We start from the raw sequence: 22,567 nt of genomic DNA on the forward strand, positions 1-22,567 counted from the left end.
TTTTTGTCTTTTCGATTAATTCGGAAAGTAAACCGATAGAAAAGCCTGCACTATGCTGATGATTCAAAATCATTTGATACAAACTACACCCATATCATTTGGAAATCCAGTTTCGTTTTAGCTGCTGAATTCTTAAACAATAACTCATTTTTTCTTTTTGGATTAATTCGGAAAGTAAACCGCTAAGAAAGCTAAATCTTCAGAGTGATTTGTTAAAATCTATGTGATTTCTAGACTATTTTGTTTTGATTTTGGTCTACAAATCGATTTAAAAGTAGGTGGTACCCATAATTCTGATATAATGAAGTGTTTAAATGCACTTAATTGTGAATTGTAAATGAATGGTGAAGGAATAAGACTCAAGGACTCGAAATATTAAAGGAATAATAAACAATTACTGTGATGTTTGATTATGCTCTTAGAAATTTGGGAATTTGAAGCATACTTAAACTCTGTGACTCAAATGTAAATCTATATATTTCAAAATGAATTAATTGCTATATTTGTGTATAAAATCATTTTTATATATATTTGATTTAGTTTAAAAAAATAAATAAAAAATATGCAACCCAAAAAACACAAGTGCATGCTGTCAATCAACGCAGACGACGCTTAAACGTGCTTAAAACTATAAACTCAAATATATTTATTACATATATTTTAGAACGAGCAAACCGCCAAATGCCAGGAGCTCCTCCAACTCCGCACAGAACACCGCGACTTCCGCGAACAACTGGACCAGCGTGAGGCGGAAATCTCCGAATTACGACACCAGTCGGAGGAAAAAGACGCCGAAATTAAGCTTCTGAAGGAACAGCTTGCAAGGTTGGAGAACAAATCGCCAACTATCGATGATCTCAAGGAAGAAATTCGCGGGTTGCGTGAGGAGCTCTCTGACATGTCCCTCAGCGAGTATGGAAGTGTCGAACCAGGAAGATCGCAGCGGATATCGCAGGAAGACCTCGAAATCGAGTGTTCCTGTTCGAGTTTAGCGAAACTGAAGCAAGAAATTGCCTCGAAAACGAAAGATTTTGAAAACGAGAGGGTGGTTTGGGCGCAGGAAAAGGAGAAAGTGTTGCGGTACCAGAGGCAATTGCAGATGAATTATGTGCAGATGTATCGGAGAACGCGAGCTTTGGAAGCCGAAGTTGAGAGTTTGACGATTGAACTCGAGTTGGACAAAACTGGGAAGAAGCAACTACCTGGCGGTGATTTGACACAAACTATCGAACTGTAGTATTTTTTCTCGTGTAGATTGCTTTGTCTACATTTTGAGTTAAAAGTATTCAAGTTATCTTTGCAGTAGAAACATGATTATTGTAGTTTTAAGGATGACATGTGATTTTCTTTTTCATTATTTATTACCTACTCATTGTAAATAAGTATTATCACTGAAGCTATTTACGTAATTTTTACCATTATTCCTATAGGTTCTAGTATTTAACATTGTTACGTGTATATACAAATAAAAGTGTTATCTAAAGCGGAGTTTCATTTATTAGCGCAAATGAAATAACAACAAACAAAAAACAATAAAAGACGTTAGAGTTAAAGAGCAAAAGCAAGCAGACGAAGCTGTCCAGAGAAAAAGCAGACAAAAAACTAACTTACAAATGGGAATAAAACCATTTTTTTAATATGTTTATTAAAAAAAAAAACAGTAAAAACACTAAAACTAAAACTAAGTACACTACAAGACTAAATAAAATACTCTAAATAAATACTAATAAAAATTAAATGAACAGATACTAAACTATGCATATCTCAATATCATTCTCTTCTTCTGTCTTTCCGATTTTTTGTTCAAATGTTTTATAATACAAAATCATGATAAGAATTCCAAGAATAAAAACAACTGTAGTCGTCACAGTAAACAAAATCTTACAGTTTAAACTTGAGTAACTGTCGCTTATGAACCACACGGTTAAGGCACTTGTATTCTCTACGAAAGAAATCGCATAGAAGCAAACATAAACATTTCGCATCGTCTCTCTTTGCAAGTTCACTGGTTTAAAAAGATAGACGACACCAAAAACTGAGCAAAACAAAAAGTGCCAAATTCGACTTTCGTTGTAAAACTTTAAAGGTTTAATATCTCCATAAAGCCAAAACGTGTAGGCAATCCAGTGAATTGTTATGGCAATGCTTGTGTAGAAAAACGATAAAGAAATTGCGGCCCCAATGCAAATAATCCTTGGAAGTAAAACGCACAAATTCCATAGGAAATAAACGGCCATGGTTTGGTACGAAATGGCGTTGCTCTGTTGGTTTTTAATGTTTTTGTGATAGGACGTAATTGTCCAGGATTGTAGAGCCAGAGATATGATAAAAGGAATTTGGTCCAAACCTGAAAAAAAACATAAAATATTAAAAATTGTACGCCTGGATGTCCGCAACACACAATACACAACGTCTACGTGAGACAATAAGAGTAAATAACACGCCTTCGGCCGCCCTACTACAAAGTGGGGGACCTATAGCAGAAAGGGAAAGAGAGGGTCTGACCCTTTTTTCGTCTATTATTGGGCGCTGTCTAGTGTTTTTATTAGGAAGCCCCTGATTCTAAATTATTATTGGCTCGTACTTACATGTAGTGACACAATTACGTTAATTGTTTCAAGGAAAAATGATAGATTTTCAGTACCTTTCTTGAATAATCATTGATAATGATAATAAAATAAGCCTAGTGATCAATTTATACCAAATTTAACAAAATATCTAAATAGGTAAATTTAAAGCAAACAACAAATATAATTTTTTAAATCGAGTTGAATTGAGGTGTAAACTATTTATAGGTACACCTTATTTCCTGTAACATTTATTATGTCCTCATGGTTTCTCCCAGTTTTTAAATGATTTTGATCAACGTTTTATCGTTTTATTTCCGCTATTTATTTTGTATTCTGATTTGTTTAAATCTAGGGGTAGGTATACCGCAGAGAGTATACCTCTAGATTGAAATAACAGAATATCATCAGGTTTTTGCGTCAATTCGTGAATTTTAGGCTTATTGTTGATATAATTAGATACCGAAAAATTACAGCATTTTTATTAAAAATATCATGCGATCATTTGAACTTATAATTAAAGGTGGTTTTGTGATTGAAAAACTATAGGTATTACCGTTCAAAACATAATTATTTCAGCTTGACTAATTGTCAATCGGCATTTTCATTTAAGTTAAAAGACTGATAAAGCCTACTCCAATGGGCCCGTCCCGCATTTTTTTATCTGAATTTTTGTAAAATTCATAAAAAATTAGGTTACTCTTGTTTCTATTTTCATAGATTTTCAATATTAAGGCCTAAAAAGCAAGTTTTAATCGCGTGTCCTAGTAGGCCGAGCCACTCCCATTTCAAACCGCGCATGCGCATTCACGGTAAACGCATACGACTATATCAAGTATTTCCACTTTCCCAACGATTGACTGATTGAAGAACGGCCGATTGAATGATTAAAGATGGCCTGGGCGCTGGTTTTCATGATTTGTATAAACTAATTTAGGTTAATTTTTGAATTTCTTATATTGTTTATGCTATGTTTGCTTATTGTCATCACATAATTGTTTACACACACCATTAAAAACACGCTAAACGTTATATGAACATGATCCTAACCTGACTTTTGATCTGCGCTTGCATCAAGGATACGCGTTATTGTCATAGTGAGACAATCAGAAAGCTAGTAGGCAGTTCTCGGCCTATGACGTCATGATGACTTAAAATTCATTTTTTAGGCATTTTTGCAAATTTTTGGGCATAAACCTCGTAGAAATTGTGTTGTTTTTCTCTGAAGTTTTATTAAGTATAAAATTAACAAAATCTACGATTTGCCGGAATTCAAATGATCGTATGGTATGTTCCTCAAAAAAATGTTCGATTTTAGTTGGGTTAATTTTTGAGCCTTTTTCAAACGAATACAGTTTTCAACAACATTAAGTACTTTTCAGTATTTTTCATTTTATTTAGGTAATTGCAAGCGAAATTTTTTGGGGTATCCTTCGGCGTATTTTTTGTGTTACCTATAACTTACACAAAATGGTCGTGATGTCAATGTGCCCTTGCAAAAGTCGGACCACATGAACGACTTTCTGGGGCACTTCTCGTAGAAAGCAGTCCAACAAGAAGACAACCGCGACATCGGCTTCAGCATCAACCATCGAGTAATAATTTTTTTTCTGTTCTTCGTCACAAGTGGCCTTTTTGCATCGAATCGCATATTCACAAACGAACATATAACGGAACAGATTCTGTAGTTGCAGAAACTGCAATAATGGCGCGATTGATTGCGTAAAAACGCCAGTATAGCCGCGGCAAACTGATAAGACTGTGCTGCTTATCAACGTGCACAGGAAAGCCAAAAATATAACACCACAATAATTTTCCTTCTTCAGTATTGAGATTCGTGCATTGAAGATGAAAGTAATACCCCCAGAAATGAAAGAAATGACCACTGTTAAAATTTCATTGTCAGCAAAACTGGTAGCGAAGAGCTGATCTTGGGCTTTGAAAATTGTGCACAATTGAAAAAGTGCAACCGCAAACAGTGTAGCGAGTTTTAATAAGGATACTTCTTCACGCAGTTTACCCTTAAGTTCGAGGGGATCCATCAACTTAGGGTCCTTGTTAAAAAGGTAGTAGGCCATTGTGTAACACAAGCACCTGTCGCGTCAAGAGTTGTACACAATATGAAGGTGAATGAAAAAAAGGCAGCTTTTTATAAAGGCACGCAAGCGCAGGTGTTGATTGTTCAGGGTAAATCATAAAATCACTAATTAGGTTTATCAACAAAATGGCCGTAATTTGGGCGTTTCCCCTTAAATGATTTTTCGCAAAACCAAAGGGTTCCAGGAGTTTAAAAGTGATGTGGCTTCAGATATGAAATAAAAAATGAAAATTTGGTAACTTTATCGTAAAAATATAACATCTACATCTAATTTTACATTGTTTTGGTTTTTGGCTTTTTTGTTTTAATTTTTTTATACGTTATGCGATTAAGGCCTAACTGCACCGGTTCGGCTTATGAATAATAAAGAAATGATTTAGACTGGCAGTCGTCGTCAATTCACTGTTTTTCTTGATGTGAAACCCAAATTTTAAGAGATTTTTTTGTAATTAAAAGAATTTTATGTCTAAACACTTCATCATAAACATTTTTCTCTTAACTTTAAAAAATGGTAATCATCGATGAAAGAGAGAGAAATTGAACTTTCCTGCCAAGTTTTACGTTTATTATACAGGTGCCCAAAAACTGGCGCACCAACTGAGTGGTACATTATTGAGCAGCAAGTGCAGATTACGGGAAAAATGTTGAAAAAATTCCTAAAGTCATCTTTTAAAAAATCTGGAGCTACAAACTTATTGTGTTAACTTCTTTAGTTTTCATTATTTTTTAATGTTTGTATGTTTCACAAATCTGTTCAGTATTGTTATACCCGTTTTTTTAGTTAATTGATAAATCTTGTTTTTGTGTTCAACAAAGTTATTTAATAAAAAAATTAAAAACGATTAAAAAAGTTTCATAATTTAGCGCGATAATTATTTATTTGAAAAGTAAAAACTTAATGTTTTATGGCTAAAATTTTACCATTTTTTGTCTATTTATCTTTTTTTTACCTACGCCATTATCCAATCCAGGAATCCAGATTTTCATCCAACCTTCGTCTCCGCTGAATTCCCCTGAAAATATTTTTTGAAGCAATCGAACTAATTTTTTCATCATACAAGTCAAGAAGAACGCAATTTTCATCGATCTCTTTACAAACAGAGTTTTTAAATTGATTTTTCAGCGTTAAGTGCTACCTAAGGTACGGTTTAGTTTAAACTCAAGCTTTATACAATTTTAAGTTGTACTTATTTACGGTTCACTTGACAGGCTTAAGCAGAGCTTATATTTTAAGCCATACCGGTGCAGTTAGCCCTAAGAGTATGAAATAACCCAAAATGTGGTTCCTTAGAAGTGTGTTACCATAGAGTGAATATATTTTTTACAAATAAAGTACGCGTTTAAAAGAACTGTCAAATTTATTTTAAAAACAAAAACTATGATATAACTTGCAATAAATTATATAAATTAATTTTTCTGCTGCTAATAATAATAGGTAACAAGATCTAATGGTACGTCAATCAATACTGAACACAGATTTGTTACCTATTTAAGTACGAGCACATTGAACTGCAGTTTCTTGATGAAGTACAACATTTTGAACCGTTCCCTCGTTACAAAACTCGCTTGAATTTGACTTGGGTGGAACTTCACGTAATAAATTAACATAAAACCAATCCCGAACGCAAAAAGAATTTTATTAAAAGTAACGAACGCTATTTTCCAAACGAGAGTAACTTCGTTGTCTTCAACAAACCAACCAACATTAGCTACAACATTTTCCACAAACATAATGAGGTAAAACCAACGATATTTTGCTCGTGTTGGTTGATTTTCGAGATTCACAGGATTAAAAAAATAAACGGCCCCGAAAACAGAACAGAACATAAAATGCCAGAAATTATTAAAGTTGGAAAATTGAGTTGGTTCAGTGGTGTTTAGGAGCCAAGTTGTCATGAGAGTCCAATGAATCACAGTCATTATTTTCGTGTGTGTTGGCCAAAAAGCCGCAACAGCCCCAACACCAGCAATGCGAGAACCTGAAATATGAGAAAATAAAAATGAGAAAATGATACGTTACAGACTGACCCACGACGGAAAAATGCCACATGTAGTAAATAATTTTGGCTGTCCATCCGATTTCGCAGCGCTGTTGCTTTCGAAGGGAGCCGTAAAATGAGGTGATGGTCCAGGACTATGCAGATAAAAAACATTTGAGGAGCTAAACAAAATAATTTAATTGTTTGGTTTAACTCACCGGAGATTAGGTCGAAGCTCCATTTGTTGTGGACGATTGCAGCAAATTGGACAATGAGTTGAGAAACAGCACGCAGATAGCAGTCGAGGGTGCTGATAAGATCAGCATCGGCTTCCGCCTCCACCATTTGTTTATAAAACTCCAGTCACTATCAGTGTTGTTGCAAAATTGCAAGTGTCGTTGGAGTTCTCACTCATTGTGTGTATTCGGATGCTGAAAAATGTGTTCGTAGCAGCAGGAACGAAATAAATCAAGAGAGTTGTTAGGTATGCTGTATCGGTGTAACTCCAGCGGATTACGTTCCGGAAAAATAGAATGTATTGTACGTAGAGTATGTTGCCTCCAAGAAGAAGAGCGACAACTAGACTTTTAATCAACTTGAAGTTCGACACTGCGTGGTTTTCGTCGAGTCTTTCAACAGAAACAGTTTTGTTGAAGTTGTAGTTCGCCATTTTGCTTACTCTGATTTTTCCCACTGCACGCTGTGACATTCCAGTCATTGTGATGACTGATAATTGATAACTGAGTTGGCGCTCTTCGTAAAAAATGATATTTTTGGTCAAGTTTCGCTACCTAATTATTAATTACGCATAAAAGAGACGACCTTGATTACTAGGACGCGCTCATATCTATCTCGACCAAATCCTCTCGGCATAGATCACAGAAATTTATTTTACGCCGAGAAAATTAATTTTCAATTGCTATTCGCTTGCAGAATTTAAGAAAATTTTGAGTCGACGTTATAATATTTTTTTGGCTCGGGTTTTTACTCCACACTCCAACCATTTCTTTGCCAATCTTTCAGATTAACGTACCCAATTAATTAGGGCACATTGGGATAAACGGTAGTAAAGCGGTAAATGTAAAATTTATCATTAATTTATATAGTTATGTTAGAAACTTCATTATGCTGAGTTTAAATAAAATCACAACGCTCAAATCAAGATTTATTCAATTTAATAATTAACACGTCAGGACTGTTTCACTGCCTAATTCTCTCTGCCTCTAGGCTGTTCTTCCTTCGGCTCCCCGGGATAGCGTCCCACTACCCCGTTGGTACTTCATATCACTCCGCGAGTCGCTCCCTGCTCCCTTTGGTCTAGACATTTCCCATAATCTCAAGTACTGTATCACGAGAGCGAACAGATCCACACAAGGCCACAAACACCGTTTCTAACACGGCCTTTCCTGACATCCAGAGTGTCCTCACTCTATCTGAACTTATAATCAATTCGTGCCTAAAACTCAACCAATATTTAGGACATTTAAACGACAATATCTCAGTGTATTTATAAACTTTAGAACAATAAGGAAAAGTATTCCGAGATTCCAGTAAAAATTTTTTTATATCACCTAAAAATGAGAAATATAAAAGAATAACACAAAACCATTATTCATAACAGGGAACAGGGATCAACAAAATAAAATAAAACAATAAAAACGACATATACAAAAACCGCTAAATAGAATGCGTAAGAATAATAAAAACAATGTAAACAAAATCACTAAAGCATACGAAAAACATAAACAAGAATCCGCAAAATAAAGTAAGAATTAAAGAAATAAAAATAAAAAGTAATGCGTGGATACTTAAAACTAGACACAGTGATCCGCATTCTAAGTCTAACGTACGCAACTTAAAACTAAGCGCTTTAGTCCGCAACTTACTTCAATTTGGGGCCCCGTACGCTTGGGCAAACCTCACTTCCCGCAGTGCATCTTAGCAAAGGCACAGGAGTGGTGCCCATATTCCAACTCCCGCAATGCATTTTAGCAAAGACACAGGAGTAGTACTTTTATTTAGCCTCCCGCAATGCATATCAGCAAAGACACAGGAATGGTACTTCTGTTTAACCTCCCGCAATGCTGAAGCAAAGACACAGGAGCTAGAATTTCTAATTTCTGAATTGTGATAAACCTTTATGGATAGAGCAAAGACACAGGAGTTATTACGTTTATCCACTCCCGCAGTGCTCCTCCTTTTAAACTAAAACTAAAGCAAAATAAAGACACAGGTCTATGCGCCACCCGCAGTATTTTGTAATTAGCATTCTTCTAAATACCTGACTCCAACTTGGATCCAGAATCTCGTGATCTCGAGAACGGCTGCACTGGTGAATATAACTCTGAATCCAAAGATCTCCTCCTGCACTTCCAAGTGGTTTTGGCGTTGGCATTGGCGAGTCATGACAAGAAGAAATGGAAGCGAATATTGTGGTACCAGCAAATTCGCGCGATATTCCGGGGTGGTACTGAAGATCAGTCGCGGAATGAAGAATAGCGACGAGAAGTCCCGATGTCTAGAGGTTTCTGGTGAAGTGATGAACAACCCGTCGACGGCAGCACGAACTTCATTAAAACCTCCCTGAATGAATCTTCAAAGGCATTCACTTTCATTGATGTCTAATTGCGAATTGGGAATGTTGTCGTTCCAACATCGACTTTCTGCTGATCGATCCATCTATGAACGCGTGGTGTAGCTACAGCATTCAAAATGATGAGTACTTCGGATTTCATTCGTCTAAAATTTTCTAATTGCTCCTCAATCGGTGATGGTTTGTTGTCGGCGGTCGGGCGTCGAACTTTTTTTTTTACCTTTTTATTTTCTGTATCTTTTTTTTAGCCTTTTTAAGACAACATTTGCATTTTTTTTTGGAGCGTCCATTTTTTTTTTGTCTTAAATTAGAATTACCCAATTCTAACAATTGGCGCATCTTTGGGGACCAATATTATACCTCAGCTCGACCTCAAGTAAATCTTATATATTTTTTTCATAATCGTAAATGACCTAATCGTCATTGCCTCTTTTGAAACCACATGAACTGATACTTTTATCATAGGCGCAGATACTTACTTACATACTTATAAATAGGCGCACACCGTCATACGTTATTCGGTAAATATTTCCGCATAATCGTGTTAATCTTGCCATCTCAGAGGCCCATTTCAAAACAATCATTTGCAATTTTCAGTGCACCCCTTAGCCGCAAATTAAAATATCGCCTCCAAGTTTTAACCACTTGACCTCATACACTTGCCAGCAATGTACCGCAACAGTTTCATATTTTTCGCACATCCCCACCGCTTCTCGGTACCTGTTCCACCTTGTTGGAGAAACTATCTGCTTACCAAAACATTAATTACCTTAGATTAATTTTTTTAGTACTGAAAATTAATCAAGAATCAACCAGGTTTTATTCTTCATTATTCTTAAAATTTAAAATCGATTTTTAAATTATTTAGAATAAGTCTCAGATTTCAAACCACCGATTTATTTTGTCAGATCATTTCTCAACTTACCCACAAAGATGCACATCCCCAAGTTAAAACTGCTATGATAAACACTAGATAACCGCAGTGTTGACAGGGTGGGTTACAGAAAACTAAATACGCCCCAACTCTACATTAAGATAACTGATACATACGGTCGCACTTGGAATAATGATTGATATGTCTTGGAATGAACTTAATTACCTATTACATTACTATGAAGACTTCTTGGTACCATGCTTATAAATTATTTTAAAATTATTTTTATTCTCTTAACAGTGTTTTACGAGCGAAATCTGTCAATTCTGAGAACGACCCTTCGACTACGCAATTCGATACGTTTTTTTTTTTCGGGGAAGTGCGTGGCGTCAGATTCAATGGAATTTTTATTTGTCTGAAAGCGTCGCAACTTATTTTATAATATACGAATATCTGTTGATTGCAATCGTGTCAACTATAGTCGGTATCAAAAATTCTAATGATCGCTTTTATCTCGTAAAATATTATACAGTAAGTACAAGTACGACATATCACTTACAATTCTTTCAACTCCGAGGCACTTACCAGCGTACAGTTGGTTTCTTTTGTCATTTTACATTTTACCTATCGTGGCCTGCACCCTGTGCCAACTTGTCCCATCCTCGGTAAAAGTTCGGTTTTGTGACTTCGTTCCTACAAGGCCGTCCGTCATCCCGTACTCGGACTCGTACTCGAATGTGCGTCCTCTACGTCACGGCGTCTTGAACCTCTCCTCCATGGTTCTTACGCCCGTGAAGTCGACCAATGATAATAACGTCGGCTCAGACGTCGGTCGCAGTTCGGATGTCCCTTTCCGGTCATCGGTCAACGAGATCCATGATCGATGTTATTGTCGCTCCTTTTGCCCATTTACAGGAATCACTTTTACTTTTAAACTTTTTGTGGCTTTAACACTAACACTCGGCCAGATTGGGTTTTTATATCGCGTACTATCCCACTTCTGATGTTAGAAACTTCATTATGCTGAGTTTAAATAAAATCACAACGCTCAAATCAAGATTTATTCAATTTAATAATTAACACGTCAGGATGTTTCACTGCCTAATTCTCTCTGCCTCTGGGCTGTTCTTCCTTCGGCTCCCCGGGATAGCGTCCCACTACCCCGTTGGTACTTCATATCACTCCGCGAGTCGCTCCCTGCTCCCTTTGGTCTAGACATTTCCCATAATCTCAAGTACTGTATCACGAGGGCGAACAGATCCACACAAGGCCACAAACACCGTTTCTAACAGTTACTTGCACAAGCAAATGGCGACCATTCGGACGTTTTCCCGCCAATGACTCGGCTTATCTATTATCTGAACTTTGAGGTCAACATAAAATAAACAATTTATAAAAAAGAGAAAGAATTAAAAAAAAGCTTTTTTAGTACACTCTCTCTAAAATGGTTACTTTGGGAACTGCTTTGACTCCGCAAAATGTCATTTTAAAGGACAAGTACTTAAAATCGTCATAGCAACATTTTGCGGACTCTAGTGTTCCTTTATTGGGAGAGTTGGTACAATGAACGACAAACCGAGCCAATTTTGTATTATGTGGAAAGATATATATTTCTATCCTTTTTTATTAAAATTTTTGTTAGTAACTTATGTCAGAGGTTTATGTCGAAAATAATTTCAAGGTTATAATTTTTGTCAAATGCATAAAATGACACAATTTTACGTCAAATTTAACCAGGAACGTAGAAAACGTAGAAATTTTGAGATTACTATTTAAAAAAAGAAAATAATTGAATACCTACCAATATTAATGTTCACCTTTCTGAAATTTTTTGATATTTATTTTAATATTAAATACATAACTTAAAACATACTTCAATATTTATTATTTATTAATTTTTCGATACTTATTTAATATTAAATACATAACTTAAAACATACTTCAATGCTAAAAATGCTTTTCTTTCAGTCACAATTTTTAGTTAAACATCTCGTCCCAAAAATTCGTCATCAAGAACACTTCATATTTCATGTCGTCTTTTTAAATTTCCCAAAAAATGATATTGAAGGTCTATTCTTGTGAAAAACGTAACAAAATCGTGAATTCCCAATAGCTTTATAATTTGAAACAGAATCTAAAGTTCACGTAGATGCTAAAGGCGGCCAAGCAGCGACAGGTTCAACTTTCCTAAAAATTAGAACCAATTCTGGGTTCAAGTACCTACGTATTTTATAAATGCATAGACAAATTCCCAAAATCTCATAGATTTTGTACATAACATTATTTAGACAATCCACTTTTCCAAATGTTTGTTAATAATAAACGTAAAACTTGGCAGGAAAGGTTCAATTTCTCTCTCTTTCATCGATGATTACCATTTTTTAAAGTTAAGAAAAAAAATTTTATGATGAAGAGTTTAGACGTAAAATTCTAGTACTTGCAAAGAAATTTCTTTTAAAATTTAGAGTTTATATTAAAAAAAACAGTGAATTAACGACGACTGCCAATCTAAACTATTTCTAAACGCAGTTAGTCGACGAAAAATGGAAACATTTTTTGACAAATTTATTTGACTTTTCGCCAAATTTCAAGTGAACACCACTGATTTCTATCCCAATTTGTTTTTTTACACATTCCAACCGACGTATATGAAACAAAATTTCGAAAATTGACATTCAGTGTCCCAGCTCTCCCAATATAGGAACTCTAATGTGGATAAGGTATGTATTTCTATCCTTTTCTATTAAAATTTTTGTTAGTAACTGATGTCAGAGGTTTATGTCGAAAATAATTTCAAGGTTATAATTTTTGTCAAATGCATAAAATGACATAGTTTTACGTCAAATTTAACCAGGTACGTAGGAAACATAGGAATTTTGGGATTACTATTTAAAAAAAGAAAATAATTGAATACCTTCAAATATTAATGTTCACCTTTCTGAAATTTTTTGATATTTATTTTAATATTAAATACATAACTTAAAACATACTTCAATATTTATTATTTGACAAAATTATTGTTTCAATAAATTAGTCGTATCCATGACTATCGGTCGAGTGCACTTGTGATGAGGGAAAATTGGAAATGTAAAGAATTTTACAATTTTGTTGTTTTAGAGAGCTGGTACCAAAAAAGTTTGTATATAACACTTCTGCAAAATACTTTTAGCGGACTCATCTCATTAAGAACTCGGCTCCTTCGTCGCCTCAACCGATTCGTCCGCTAAAACTCTATCTTGCGGACTTGTTACATAATTAAATAACTATTATTTAAATGATGCACTAAAAAATAAAGAAAAATGTTTTTATACTTTGGTTTCATAAATTTTTGTACATTGTGAAACCGAAAGTAGTTGCAGAAAGAGAGCTTTTGTATAACTACGTTTAGTAAATTTTTAGGAGTTGTATTGGCAGTGCTGGTCTGGGTGTCATCAGTCATCACTGTAATCTAGTGTGTGATTTGTCAACAGCGGCAAGTCGTTTATTGATAAAGCCCGAATAATTATTAACAAAATTGAGAAGAAGCAGTTTGAACAGATTTTGATAAGTAAAAATAAACAAAAACCAAAAATAGAAAAAATAGAAAGTAGAAAAAATAGTATATTGCACTCGTTTTAAAAGACCTAATTGTGGCACTCATTCGTGCCACAATAGAAGTCGTATAAAACTCGTATAAAAATATACAATTTTCTTTCATAGGAGAATACTTTGTTATTGCTTATACAGGTTTCAAGATTTTAAAATTTATAAAAGCTTTAGGAGTGGTCAATTGAACAAAGTAATTCTGTAATGCCGTAGTGTGAAGACCTATAAGTTATAACTTATAACTAACTCACAAAACGTTTATAAATTTTTTTAAATGTGTCGCCATTTTGATGCTCTAATACAAATATTATTTACGTTTACTGTTGCTACAAAAAAAAATTTCTGGTAACAAATTTAACGAAGAAATAAATCCGAACATTAATTAAAACATAGCAACACCAGTCACATAAGCTTTACCTTATCAACTAACAGAGGTAAAATTTAACTAAATTTTAATGTACCAGAAACTGGACCTAAACAAAATAAAAATAGGAACGGTTCTATAACATATGAATATAATATTCAATGCATGCCTGAATAAATAAACAAATAAAAAAACAATGACTTTTCTTAACTTAACAAAAAATGAATGAATGAATATATATATATATATATATATATATATATATATATATATATATATATATATATATCAGTAATTTTCCCCATAAGATATACAAAATCAACCCAACAGTTTTTTGGAGTATGAAAAGACTGAAAGTGGAAGAACAACTTGTTTACAAGCAATATTTGAGCTAATAATGGGGACTGTGCATTGACCAATAATTAAAGGTTACTACTAACATCCAAAGATAAATTAGATAAATTGAAAGCCAATGTAAAAAATTAAGCCGCATACGCAAAAGGTTGTTTTATACCATCCCAAAGATGGTTGTGTGAGTTCTTTTAATGTAAATGTTCTTAGGGTCTGTAAGCTAAGCTAAATTGACAAAATTGAGCAGTTAAATTTTATTCGGTTGTCATTTTTTACATTTTTATTATATGATTACAAAAATTCCTTTACTTCGTCCAAAAAAGCTAGACTCATTTTGCCCTTTCTTATTTACTGTTATAGCTCAATTGACTGACACATCCTTCATAAAGTGACGAGGAAGTAAAAGTTGTAAAATCGGTATATCTTTTGGGAAACTTTAACTGGTCTGTTTAAGAATCACACATACAGTGTGTATCCGAAATACGTGTGTTAATTTTACCACGTGATAAAACTCATCAAAAACAACAACTTTTCTATATAACATTTTGCAAAATTCTTATTTATAATTTTCACTATTTTTCTCCTTTCTTTTGTGCAAACGAGAGCCGGTCAGTGTTTAATAATTAGTTTGTAATTTTCATTGTTGTTTTAAATTGTTTAAATTGTCCGTTTCTGTCATAACGAAAATTGTTTAGCCCGAGTACACGTTTCAGTATGTTATCGTTTCCCAAATTTTAAGCAAATTTGCAAATTTTTTATTGAAAAATTACAAATCAAAAAGATGTTTTATTTTTTGAGTTCTGTTACCTGTTAAAATTAAGAGGCGTATTTCTGATACACCCTGTATAACAACCTTTAAAGCATCATTAGTTAGGATAATTTTAGTTAAACTTCAAAATATAATAGCGCTAAAGTCAAGGTGTGTTAAAATGATTTCAAACTATCACGAGCCGCCACTGCTCAGTGGCGTCCCCAACGATAACTTTACTTTCCGAATACTTGGTTGCGTTTTTGTAGGTTTCAAAATCGCGGAGTGCCTTCAACAATTTTTCCAATTTTTCGGTCGGTTTAAATTTTGCGAGGAAAGAAAAATGTGCTTGCATCGAGTTACGTAATTTAGCAGCGCGGCGGGAAGCATACGCGCGCACCATGCTTTAAACAGGTTGCATCATGTTTCGAGTTATCTCATCCCCACTATTCTGTACTAGCGTCTGGCCCGTGCCGGTCTACAAATGTTCGATCAGTCGAAATGTTGCGAGCGGAGTCGGAACAGTACGAACGGAGACCATAACGGACTTCTCATTTCGGCTGGGCTGGTTAAGTCTGTGTTAAAAGTTCTAAAGTGGTCTTGAAACTTGAAATGTTAAATTGCATTGACTTGCATCGGCAGTTTTGCGTATGCTGAATGACTTCATTAGGACTATCACCAATGGCCCAGAGACTAACGAGTTTGCTGAGTACTTCAAAAATAATTACATTAACAATCGGCATTGCTGGGCATATTGTTATCGTTTACACTCCGGGCTAAACACCAACATGCACATAGAACGCATGCACAGAACCATCAAATATATCTATTTTGGTGGACGAAAAGTCAAGCGTTTGGACAAGGCATTACATGAGATAGAAAAATTTATAAGGGATCGTTTATTCAACCGCCTTACAGTCTTGTTTAAGGGTAAATTGTCACACAAATTGAATGAGCTTCGCACACGCCATGTCACTAGCCAAAAGCTTTCTACGGCCTTGCTTGTATCAAACGGTGCTGGATGGGAATTTCCTTCAAATAACTCTTTTGAAGTGTACGTGCTTGAAGAAAAGGAGGGTGGTATTTCATGTAATAACTGCAAGTTGATGTGCATGGATTGTGGTGTTTGCATACATAAGTACAGTTGTAGCTGTGTGGATTCCTGTATAAAATTCAACATGTGCAAACACATACACCTATTGTGTAGATATCTCAAACAACAGAACACTTCCCTAACTGCTAGTACTGGTCTGTCAGGTAATATCCTTCTCTAAATCGCATTTTTACTTTTTGGCTGCCTAAATTTAATCAGAAGAACAAAAAAGATAAATTCTTATAGGTTCAGATGATGTTACATCGATATTATAGTCATTTGATCATCTGTGATACTCCACCAACGTTTTTGGGATCATTGTAAAAAAAACAGAAGGTAAATTTTCTTGGGAAGGTTAGGGGCTGGGGCCTAGCGGTGAGGGTGCAAAATAATGTCATTATGAATTATTAGTAGTAAACTGGGTGTAGGGGGGATTTTGTGGTGGGACTAACATGTTAATACCTACCTGTTTTCAACACAGATGAACGTAATTTGCTGATCAGCGAAGATTCCAAAGCCTCTGAAGTTTCCGGAATTGTAACCGGCCTTACCGTCAATGAAGCTCTAAACCCCAAAGAGTTTGACAAGCAGTTTATTGCCAAAGAAAGGCAGAGACTGCGTGAAACTTTTAATCAACTGGTAGAAGGTGCGACTTGCATGGAACAACTTGAAGCTGCGAAAAACATGTGTATAGCTCTAGAACCCACACTGCAAGCAATAGCAACGAAAAGGGAGCTAACAACACCGTCTACACGTGCAAGTCCTAACAACAAAAAAATTACACCTCAACGAGGTGTATTGCATTCCGTATTGCATTCCACCAAGAAAAAAAACAAGAGACCATCAATGACTCTAGTTGCGCCTACAAATGAAGAGATGCAAGCAATCGCGATACGAACGTTGTCCAAATAATTTTACTACTGAACAATAATTAACTTTAATAAATACTTACGCATTAGCTTTAAATTATTTTATTGTACCCTTTTCCACTGAGTAGACTTAAACGCAGTCTTGTCGGTTGTAGCACATAATGCTTCTCCAATAATAAATCAAAAATTAATGTATACACAACTGTAAATTTTGTCTTCATGCCTAAATTTTATGGTACAGCCACTGTGAATTTATGTATTTACTATTCTCGGATTCTTTTGAAGATTAAATTTATAATAGTAATTACCCGCTTTGGCCAATATTCGGGCTGTTCCGACTCCGCTCGCAACATTTCGACTGATCGAACATTTGTAGACCGGCACGGGCCAGACGCTAGTCTATTCTGTGTCTTTCCTCCGAGTTCAGTCGATGCGTGTTCGTGGATGAGTGTAGCAGCAGAAAATAGATAAAGTGAAAAAATGGTGAACTATAACTTCAACAAAACTCTTTCTACGGAAAGACTGGTGCACCAAACGGACGAAAATTACAAAGTTTCGTTCTTCAAAATGTTTAAGAGTCTTATTGTGACTCTCCTTCTCGGAGGAAACATAATCTACGTGCAATACCTCCTGTTCTACCATGATGAAATCAACTGGAGTTATCCCGAGCCGGCATATCTCACAACTCTCGTAATTTACTTCCTCAGCGCTGCCATAAATATGTGCTTCAGCATTCGCATCCACAAAATGAGCGAAAACTCAAACGATTCGTGCAATTTCGTGACAAAACTCATAGTGACCGGTGTACTTATCGCAGTTCATATTTATTTTTCCGTGTTCATGCACGCGAATCTCCAAAAAAGTGAGACAAACTCAAGCGGGTTCGACAAAGTGGTTACAATTTTCGTGGCTGTGATCTTCCTATTTCTCCAGATTACATCATTTCTGAACCACGTTTCAGTGGCTCAGTATGCTGTCCAGTGCAGATTCGCTTCTAGCGATTCAAAGCGAATCAAATTTTTTAAACAAATGGTGGAGGCGGAAGCCGATGCTGATCTGATCAGCACCCTCGACTGCTATCTGCGTGCTGCTCCTCAACTCATTGTCCAATTTGCTGCAATCGTCCACAACAAATGGAGTTTCGACCAAATCCCCGGTGAGTTGAAGAAATCATCAAATTTAATTATTTCATTTAATTATTTTTCTAGTTCTTCAAATATTTTTTATTTTCATCGCTTTCGCAATAACACCCTGGTCCATCACCTCGTTTAATGGCTCCCTCCGAAAGCAACAGCGTTGTGAAATCAGGTGGAAAGCCAAAATAATTTACTACCTGTGGCATTTTTTCGTCATGGGTCAGTCTGTAACGTACCATTTTCTCTTTTTTATTTTGTCACGTTTCAGGTTCCCGCATTGCTGGTGTTGGGGCTGTTGCGGCTTTTTGGCCATCACAGACGAAAATCCTGACTGTGATTCATTGGACTCTCATGACAACTTGGCTCCTAACCACCGTTAAACCAACTCACTTTTCCAACTTTAATAATTTCTGGCATTTTCTGTTCTGTTCAGTTTTCGGAGCCGTGTATTTTTTTAATCCTGTGAATCTCGGAAATCAACCAACACGAGCGAAATATCTTTGCTTTTATCTCATAATGTTTGTGGAAAATGTTGTAGCTAATGTTGGTTGGTTTGTTGCAGACAACGAAGTTACTCCCGTTTGGAAAATAGCGTTCGTTGCTTTTAATCAATTCCTTTTTGTGTTCGGGATTGGTTTTATGGTAACTTATTACGTTAAATTCCACCCAAGCAATACTCAAAAGGGTGCGCCTCAAAATGTTGAACCTCTTCAAGAGACTGCTGTTTAATGTGATTTGATAGGTAACAAATCTGTGTTCAGTATTGATTGCCGTTTTTTACAGAAATGATGTAAATTAGATGAATTTTTTAACAGTGCCATTACTAACACAAATGATGTGATAATAGTCTACATATCATAATTAGATGTTGTTGCCTACTGTTATTTATAATAATTTATTATATTTCAAATTGAATTATTGCATAAATTAGGTATATTGAATATAAGATACCTAAGTTTTTGTATTTTTATATTTTGACAATTTCGGCTTTAAATATTTCTAAGTAAATAAATTGTTTCTTTTTTGCAAGCCTGTGTTTATTTTTCGACTTGTTTCTTGCAAACTGCTTTGCTAAGAGTGCAATGTAAGAGTAATCGGGAGGTAAGAAAGTATGGAAGTCCATAATCCATTAAAGCTAAAGTTGAACCACGGTGGGTGCAAAAAGTTATGGGACCTACTGAGAAAAAGAATACATTTTTTGATTTGAATATTACCTGCAGGCTGAAGGGTCGGTTAGATGCTGCTTTTATAAACTCTGTGACAGAAGTCATCTGAACTTTAAATTAATTTAGCCACCTTGTTTGAAGAGAACAAAATTAGCTATCGTTTGATACCAAAGGATCTGGATTTGAGTGATCACTACATTTCCATAAGATTATCTGAGTTTTTGCTATAAAATACTTCTGTTATTGTATCGATAATAATAAATTCTGTTAATTCAAGAGTGAATTCTGGGCTGCGGAGGAATCCATTAATAGATAAATTCGTACGGTTTTAATCCTAAAACAAACTATTTGCACCACTCTTAATGTTTTTATTGTTCATTTTACATTACAGGTGTATGCTGCACCGTAAAGAACATTAACTTATTAGCATCTTTATTAATTTTATTAATATTTATTGTATAAGAAATTGTAGAAAAATTCTGCAAAAATTCAAAATTACAAAATTACTTTGGTCGACTGGTTTCGTTCTTATTCGAACATCATCAGGACTAATACTGCTTTAGGCTTGAGTTCCTCAGACATATGCCCGTTGATTTCTAAACTTACTTGATGGAAGGACTTTTTGATCGTCTTGTATAAGTAGTAGAAAAACTAATGTAAAAACCCAACACAAGCATCTATTAAGTATCAACGTTTGAACAACGACTAGAAAGTACACAAAACATTACTGCGATTTTGTCGCTTTAAGGCCGAATTTTTGTAAACAGATTTAACGGAGAGATTATATTATAAACCTCAGTTAAATCAGATAGGTACGCATTACCTTAGCAACTAAGTCCGTCTATCTTTCGTTGAATTTTATGTTTTTAACTTACCAAACCATTTTATGAAGGATATAATGAGGGTGGTCGTAGAGCTATTGTTACCAAAGCGACCAGGTGGTCGTTGAGGTAACCTCAAAGGATTCGGGCTTACAGGGTCGTATTGTTGGATTTTTGTGATTGTTTTCCATTTTGATAAATAAGGTAAAATCACCGTTAATTGTTTAAAGTAAACATAACTTTACAAACCGTATGATCACTCTTTTCATAAGATCTTGCTATGACAAACAAATAAATAGGATAACGCATATTAGTTTCTTTAAAATGCCGAATACGACCCTGGAATCTTGTACCATAGCACGCGCCGGTAGTTTACAATACACTTACAAATGAGAACTTGGGGACTCTACAGCTTAAATCCTAAAAAGTTAATTACCTCTATTGCACCATAAAATTCAACGAAAGATAGACGGATATACAACGTGTCTCAGCTAAGACTTTCGAGCTTAATATCTCCGTTATTTCAGTTATTTGTCAAAGGATTGTTATGAAATTAAGAATGCACATATTTTAGGAGGTGGTCTTTCAATTAGGGGAAAAAATGACCTCAAGTTAAAAAATGAAATTTTTAAACACATTTCTTTTATTTAAAATAAAGCCAAATTACCGTTGGATCATTAAACTCCGAAACATAAATGGCCACACAAAAAATTAACCAAATCGCTCGGCTGATTCAAGAAAAAAATTAAATTTTGTTGTTAAAAACTTAATTCAAATTTTGATAGTAATTTTGGGCAGTCACTTTTTGAAACAATTGATTTTTATTTTTATGCGGCATTTTGTGTACCACTGAAAAAAACTGTCAAAAGTGTGCGCGCTGTCAGAAAAGTAAAATTGTTTTAATTTGGTGAAATTTCTTTAAAAACCAACAACAGTGGCTAAAATTTATGTGTTGTTGAAAAAGGAATCAATATTCGCCTATGGAAAGTGTCGTTGGACTAAATCCTGAACTAAATACCTGAACCTGAACCTGAACTAAATCGAGTGAGGACAAAACACGTCACTGGAAACGAAGCAATAGTTGGGACTCTAATTCAAGCTTTTGAAGAGAATACAATCAGCAGTGTACGAAACATTTCCAAAGTCCTGAATGTTCAAGTGTCTAGAATTTTTCAGTTGTTGTTCAGTCTTTTAGTCCTTTTTGAAAGAATTAAAGCATCCAGTACCAAAAGTAAGTCAAAAATATTGTTTTTTAACTTTGTATGGGTGAGAGATAATTGTGAAATGTCCCTTGCGTGACAGTTATGTTTTTGTGAGTAGGATTGACCAAAATTCAATGGTAGTGCTCATTTGTCTCATAGAGATCTACGCTTTTACATCTTTACCCAAGTTTAACAGTTTGTTTCTCATTTTTCTCGCGAAACAGACGTCTTCCACAAACGAGTTTTTTCTGACAGCATTTTTCATTGACGATAATTTTTTTAATATAAGTCTTAAAAGGCTTAACATTTTGAAAAGGCATGTAAAAATTACGTTTTTAAGACTTGAGTTGTTGCATTAATTGGATTTTAATCTTTATCTTCTAAAATATCTGCATTTTAAATACATATCTGAGATATCAGGCTCGAAAGCTGAGACAGCCTGTATAACAGAGAAAAAAAATTTAACTAGTTTAATCGTACCAGAAATCGGGCCTAAATGATGCATCATACATTTAAGTACATGTTCTATTAATTTTTGGAACCAAAACAATCAGTAAACACCATAAAACAAAAACATAATCGTAGCGGAACCAGAACTCATACAAATTATATGGAACAGATGATTTTGTTTTTTGGTTCTCCAGAATAGTAGGGGATGTTTGACGTGCTCATGCTCTACAGACCAATTTAGAAACCCCACTTTTCAATACTTTTGAAAAAATATATTCAAAAGTGAAAAATGTAAATTTTAGTATAATATCAACAAAAAACAAATATTTATCAAAAAAAGGATAGGCAAGTTATTATTTAAATACAATTTTTATAGTGCCCTTCTTTAGCCTCTTGACAGTGATAAATGATGTTTACAAAATTTCTTAACTCACATCTACAGTCAGAAATGTACTTTCTAATGTACTTTTATGAACAACTTCCGTGATAATATTTTCTGGTTTTACTTTTAAATCGAACAAATATTAGCTAGTTTTGCTACAAAAAAAATAATAATAATTTCTGTTTTCAAACTTTATAAGTAAGTTTTGTTTCTGTTTCTTTATAAACATGTGTTTATCTAGTTTGCAAAGTGAAACATAAACAAACAGAAAAGTTTATTTTCTTTTAAC

At 34.6% G+C, this 22,567-nt stretch overlaps 3 protein-coding genes, 1 long non-coding RNA gene and 1 other non-coding gene across 7 annotated transcripts in view; 3 read left to right on the plus strand and 2 right to left on the minus strand.

Moving 5' to 3' along the window:
* LOC654963 (uncharacterized protein) overlaps window positions 1-1,483 on the plus strand; it is a 42,751-nt gene extending 41,268 nt beyond the window's left edge. For both annotated transcript variants that reach the window (XM_961432.4, XM_064356284.1), the window contains one exon: window positions 665-1,483. In XM_961432.4, the coding sequence (XP_966525.2) occupies window positions 665-1,237 (573 nt within the window). In that variant the 3' untranslated portion in view covers window positions 1,238-1,483. The remainder of the gene's footprint in view (window positions 1-664) is intronic.
* Window positions 1,484-1,614: 131 nt separating this feature from the next.
* On the minus strand, window positions 1,615-4,705 carry LOC103314978 (XK-related protein 6). The gene is made up of 2 exons (XM_008202402.3): window positions 4,033-4,705; window positions 1,615-2,347 (listed from the first exon to the last, which is right to left on the minus strand). Exons 1-2 carry the CDS (start codon window positions 4,643-4,645, stop codon window positions 1,749-1,751), a joined length of 1,212 nt encoding a protein of 403 aa, XP_008200624.2. The 5' UTR covers window positions 4,646-4,705; the 3' UTR covers window positions 1,615-1,748.
* A 3,091-nt stretch (window positions 4,706-7,796) lies between these two features.
* LOC135265909 (uncharacterized) lies at window positions 7,797-11,763 on the minus strand. The gene is made up of 2 exons (XR_010333778.1): window positions 10,697-11,763; window positions 7,797-10,526 (listed from the first exon to the last, which is right to left on the minus strand). It is a non-coding gene; the product is annotated as an uncharacterized LOC135265909 (long non-coding RNA).
* Window positions 11,764-15,095: 3,332 nt separating this feature from the next.
* On the plus strand, window positions 15,096-17,210 carry LOC103314150 (uncharacterized). 2 transcript variants are annotated; one of them, XR_001575365.2, is made up of 2 exons: window positions 15,096-16,588; window positions 16,734-17,210. It is a non-coding gene; the product is annotated as an uncharacterized LOC103314150 (transcript). The 2 variants fall into 2 exon arrangements; XR_010333777.1 differs by having other exon boundaries at window positions 15,096-16,416.
* A 318-nt stretch (window positions 17,211-17,528) lies between these two features.
* On the plus strand, window positions 17,529-19,286 carry LOC103315023 (XK-related protein 4). The gene is made up of 3 exons (XM_008202636.3): window positions 17,529-18,277; window positions 18,330-18,476; window positions 18,526-19,286. Exons 1-3 carry the CDS (start codon window positions 17,602-17,604, stop codon window positions 18,984-18,986), a joined length of 1,284 nt encoding a protein of 427 aa, XP_008200858.1. The 5' UTR covers window positions 17,529-17,601; the 3' UTR covers window positions 18,987-19,286.
* Window positions 19,287-22,567: the final 3,281 nt, after the last annotated feature.

Source organism: Tribolium castaneum, chromosome 4 (genome assembly GCF_031307605.1).
Source record: "Tribolium castaneum strain GA2 chromosome 4, icTriCast1.1, whole genome shotgun sequence".
Classification (NCBI taxonomy): Eukaryota; Metazoa; Arthropoda; class Insecta; order Coleoptera; family Tenebrionidae; genus Tribolium; species Tribolium castaneum.

Excerpts from the sequence above, each read along its gene's own strand:
- LOC103314978 (XM_008202402.3), bottom strand. The coding sequence starts at position 4,645 with ATGGCCTACTACCTTTTTAACAAGGACCCTAAGTTGATGGATCCCCTC. Across the intron at positions 2,348-4,032 it reads TGACATCACGACCATTTTGT|GTTTGGACCAAATTCCTTTT; the intron begins GTAAGTTATAGG and ends GTTTTTTTTCAG.
- LOC103315023 (XM_008202636.3), top strand. The coding sequence starts at position 17,602 with ATGGTGAACTATAACTTCAACAAAACTCTTTCTACGGAAAGACTGGTG. Across the intron at positions 18,278-18,329 it reads GAGTTTCGACCAAATCCCCG|TTCTTCAAATATTTTTTATT; the intron begins GTGAGTTGAAGA and ends TTATTTTTCTAG. Across the intron at positions 18,477-18,525 it reads GTGGCATTTTTTCGTCATGG|GTTCCCGCATTGCTGGTGTT; the intron begins GTCAGTCTGTAA and ends GTCACGTTTCAG.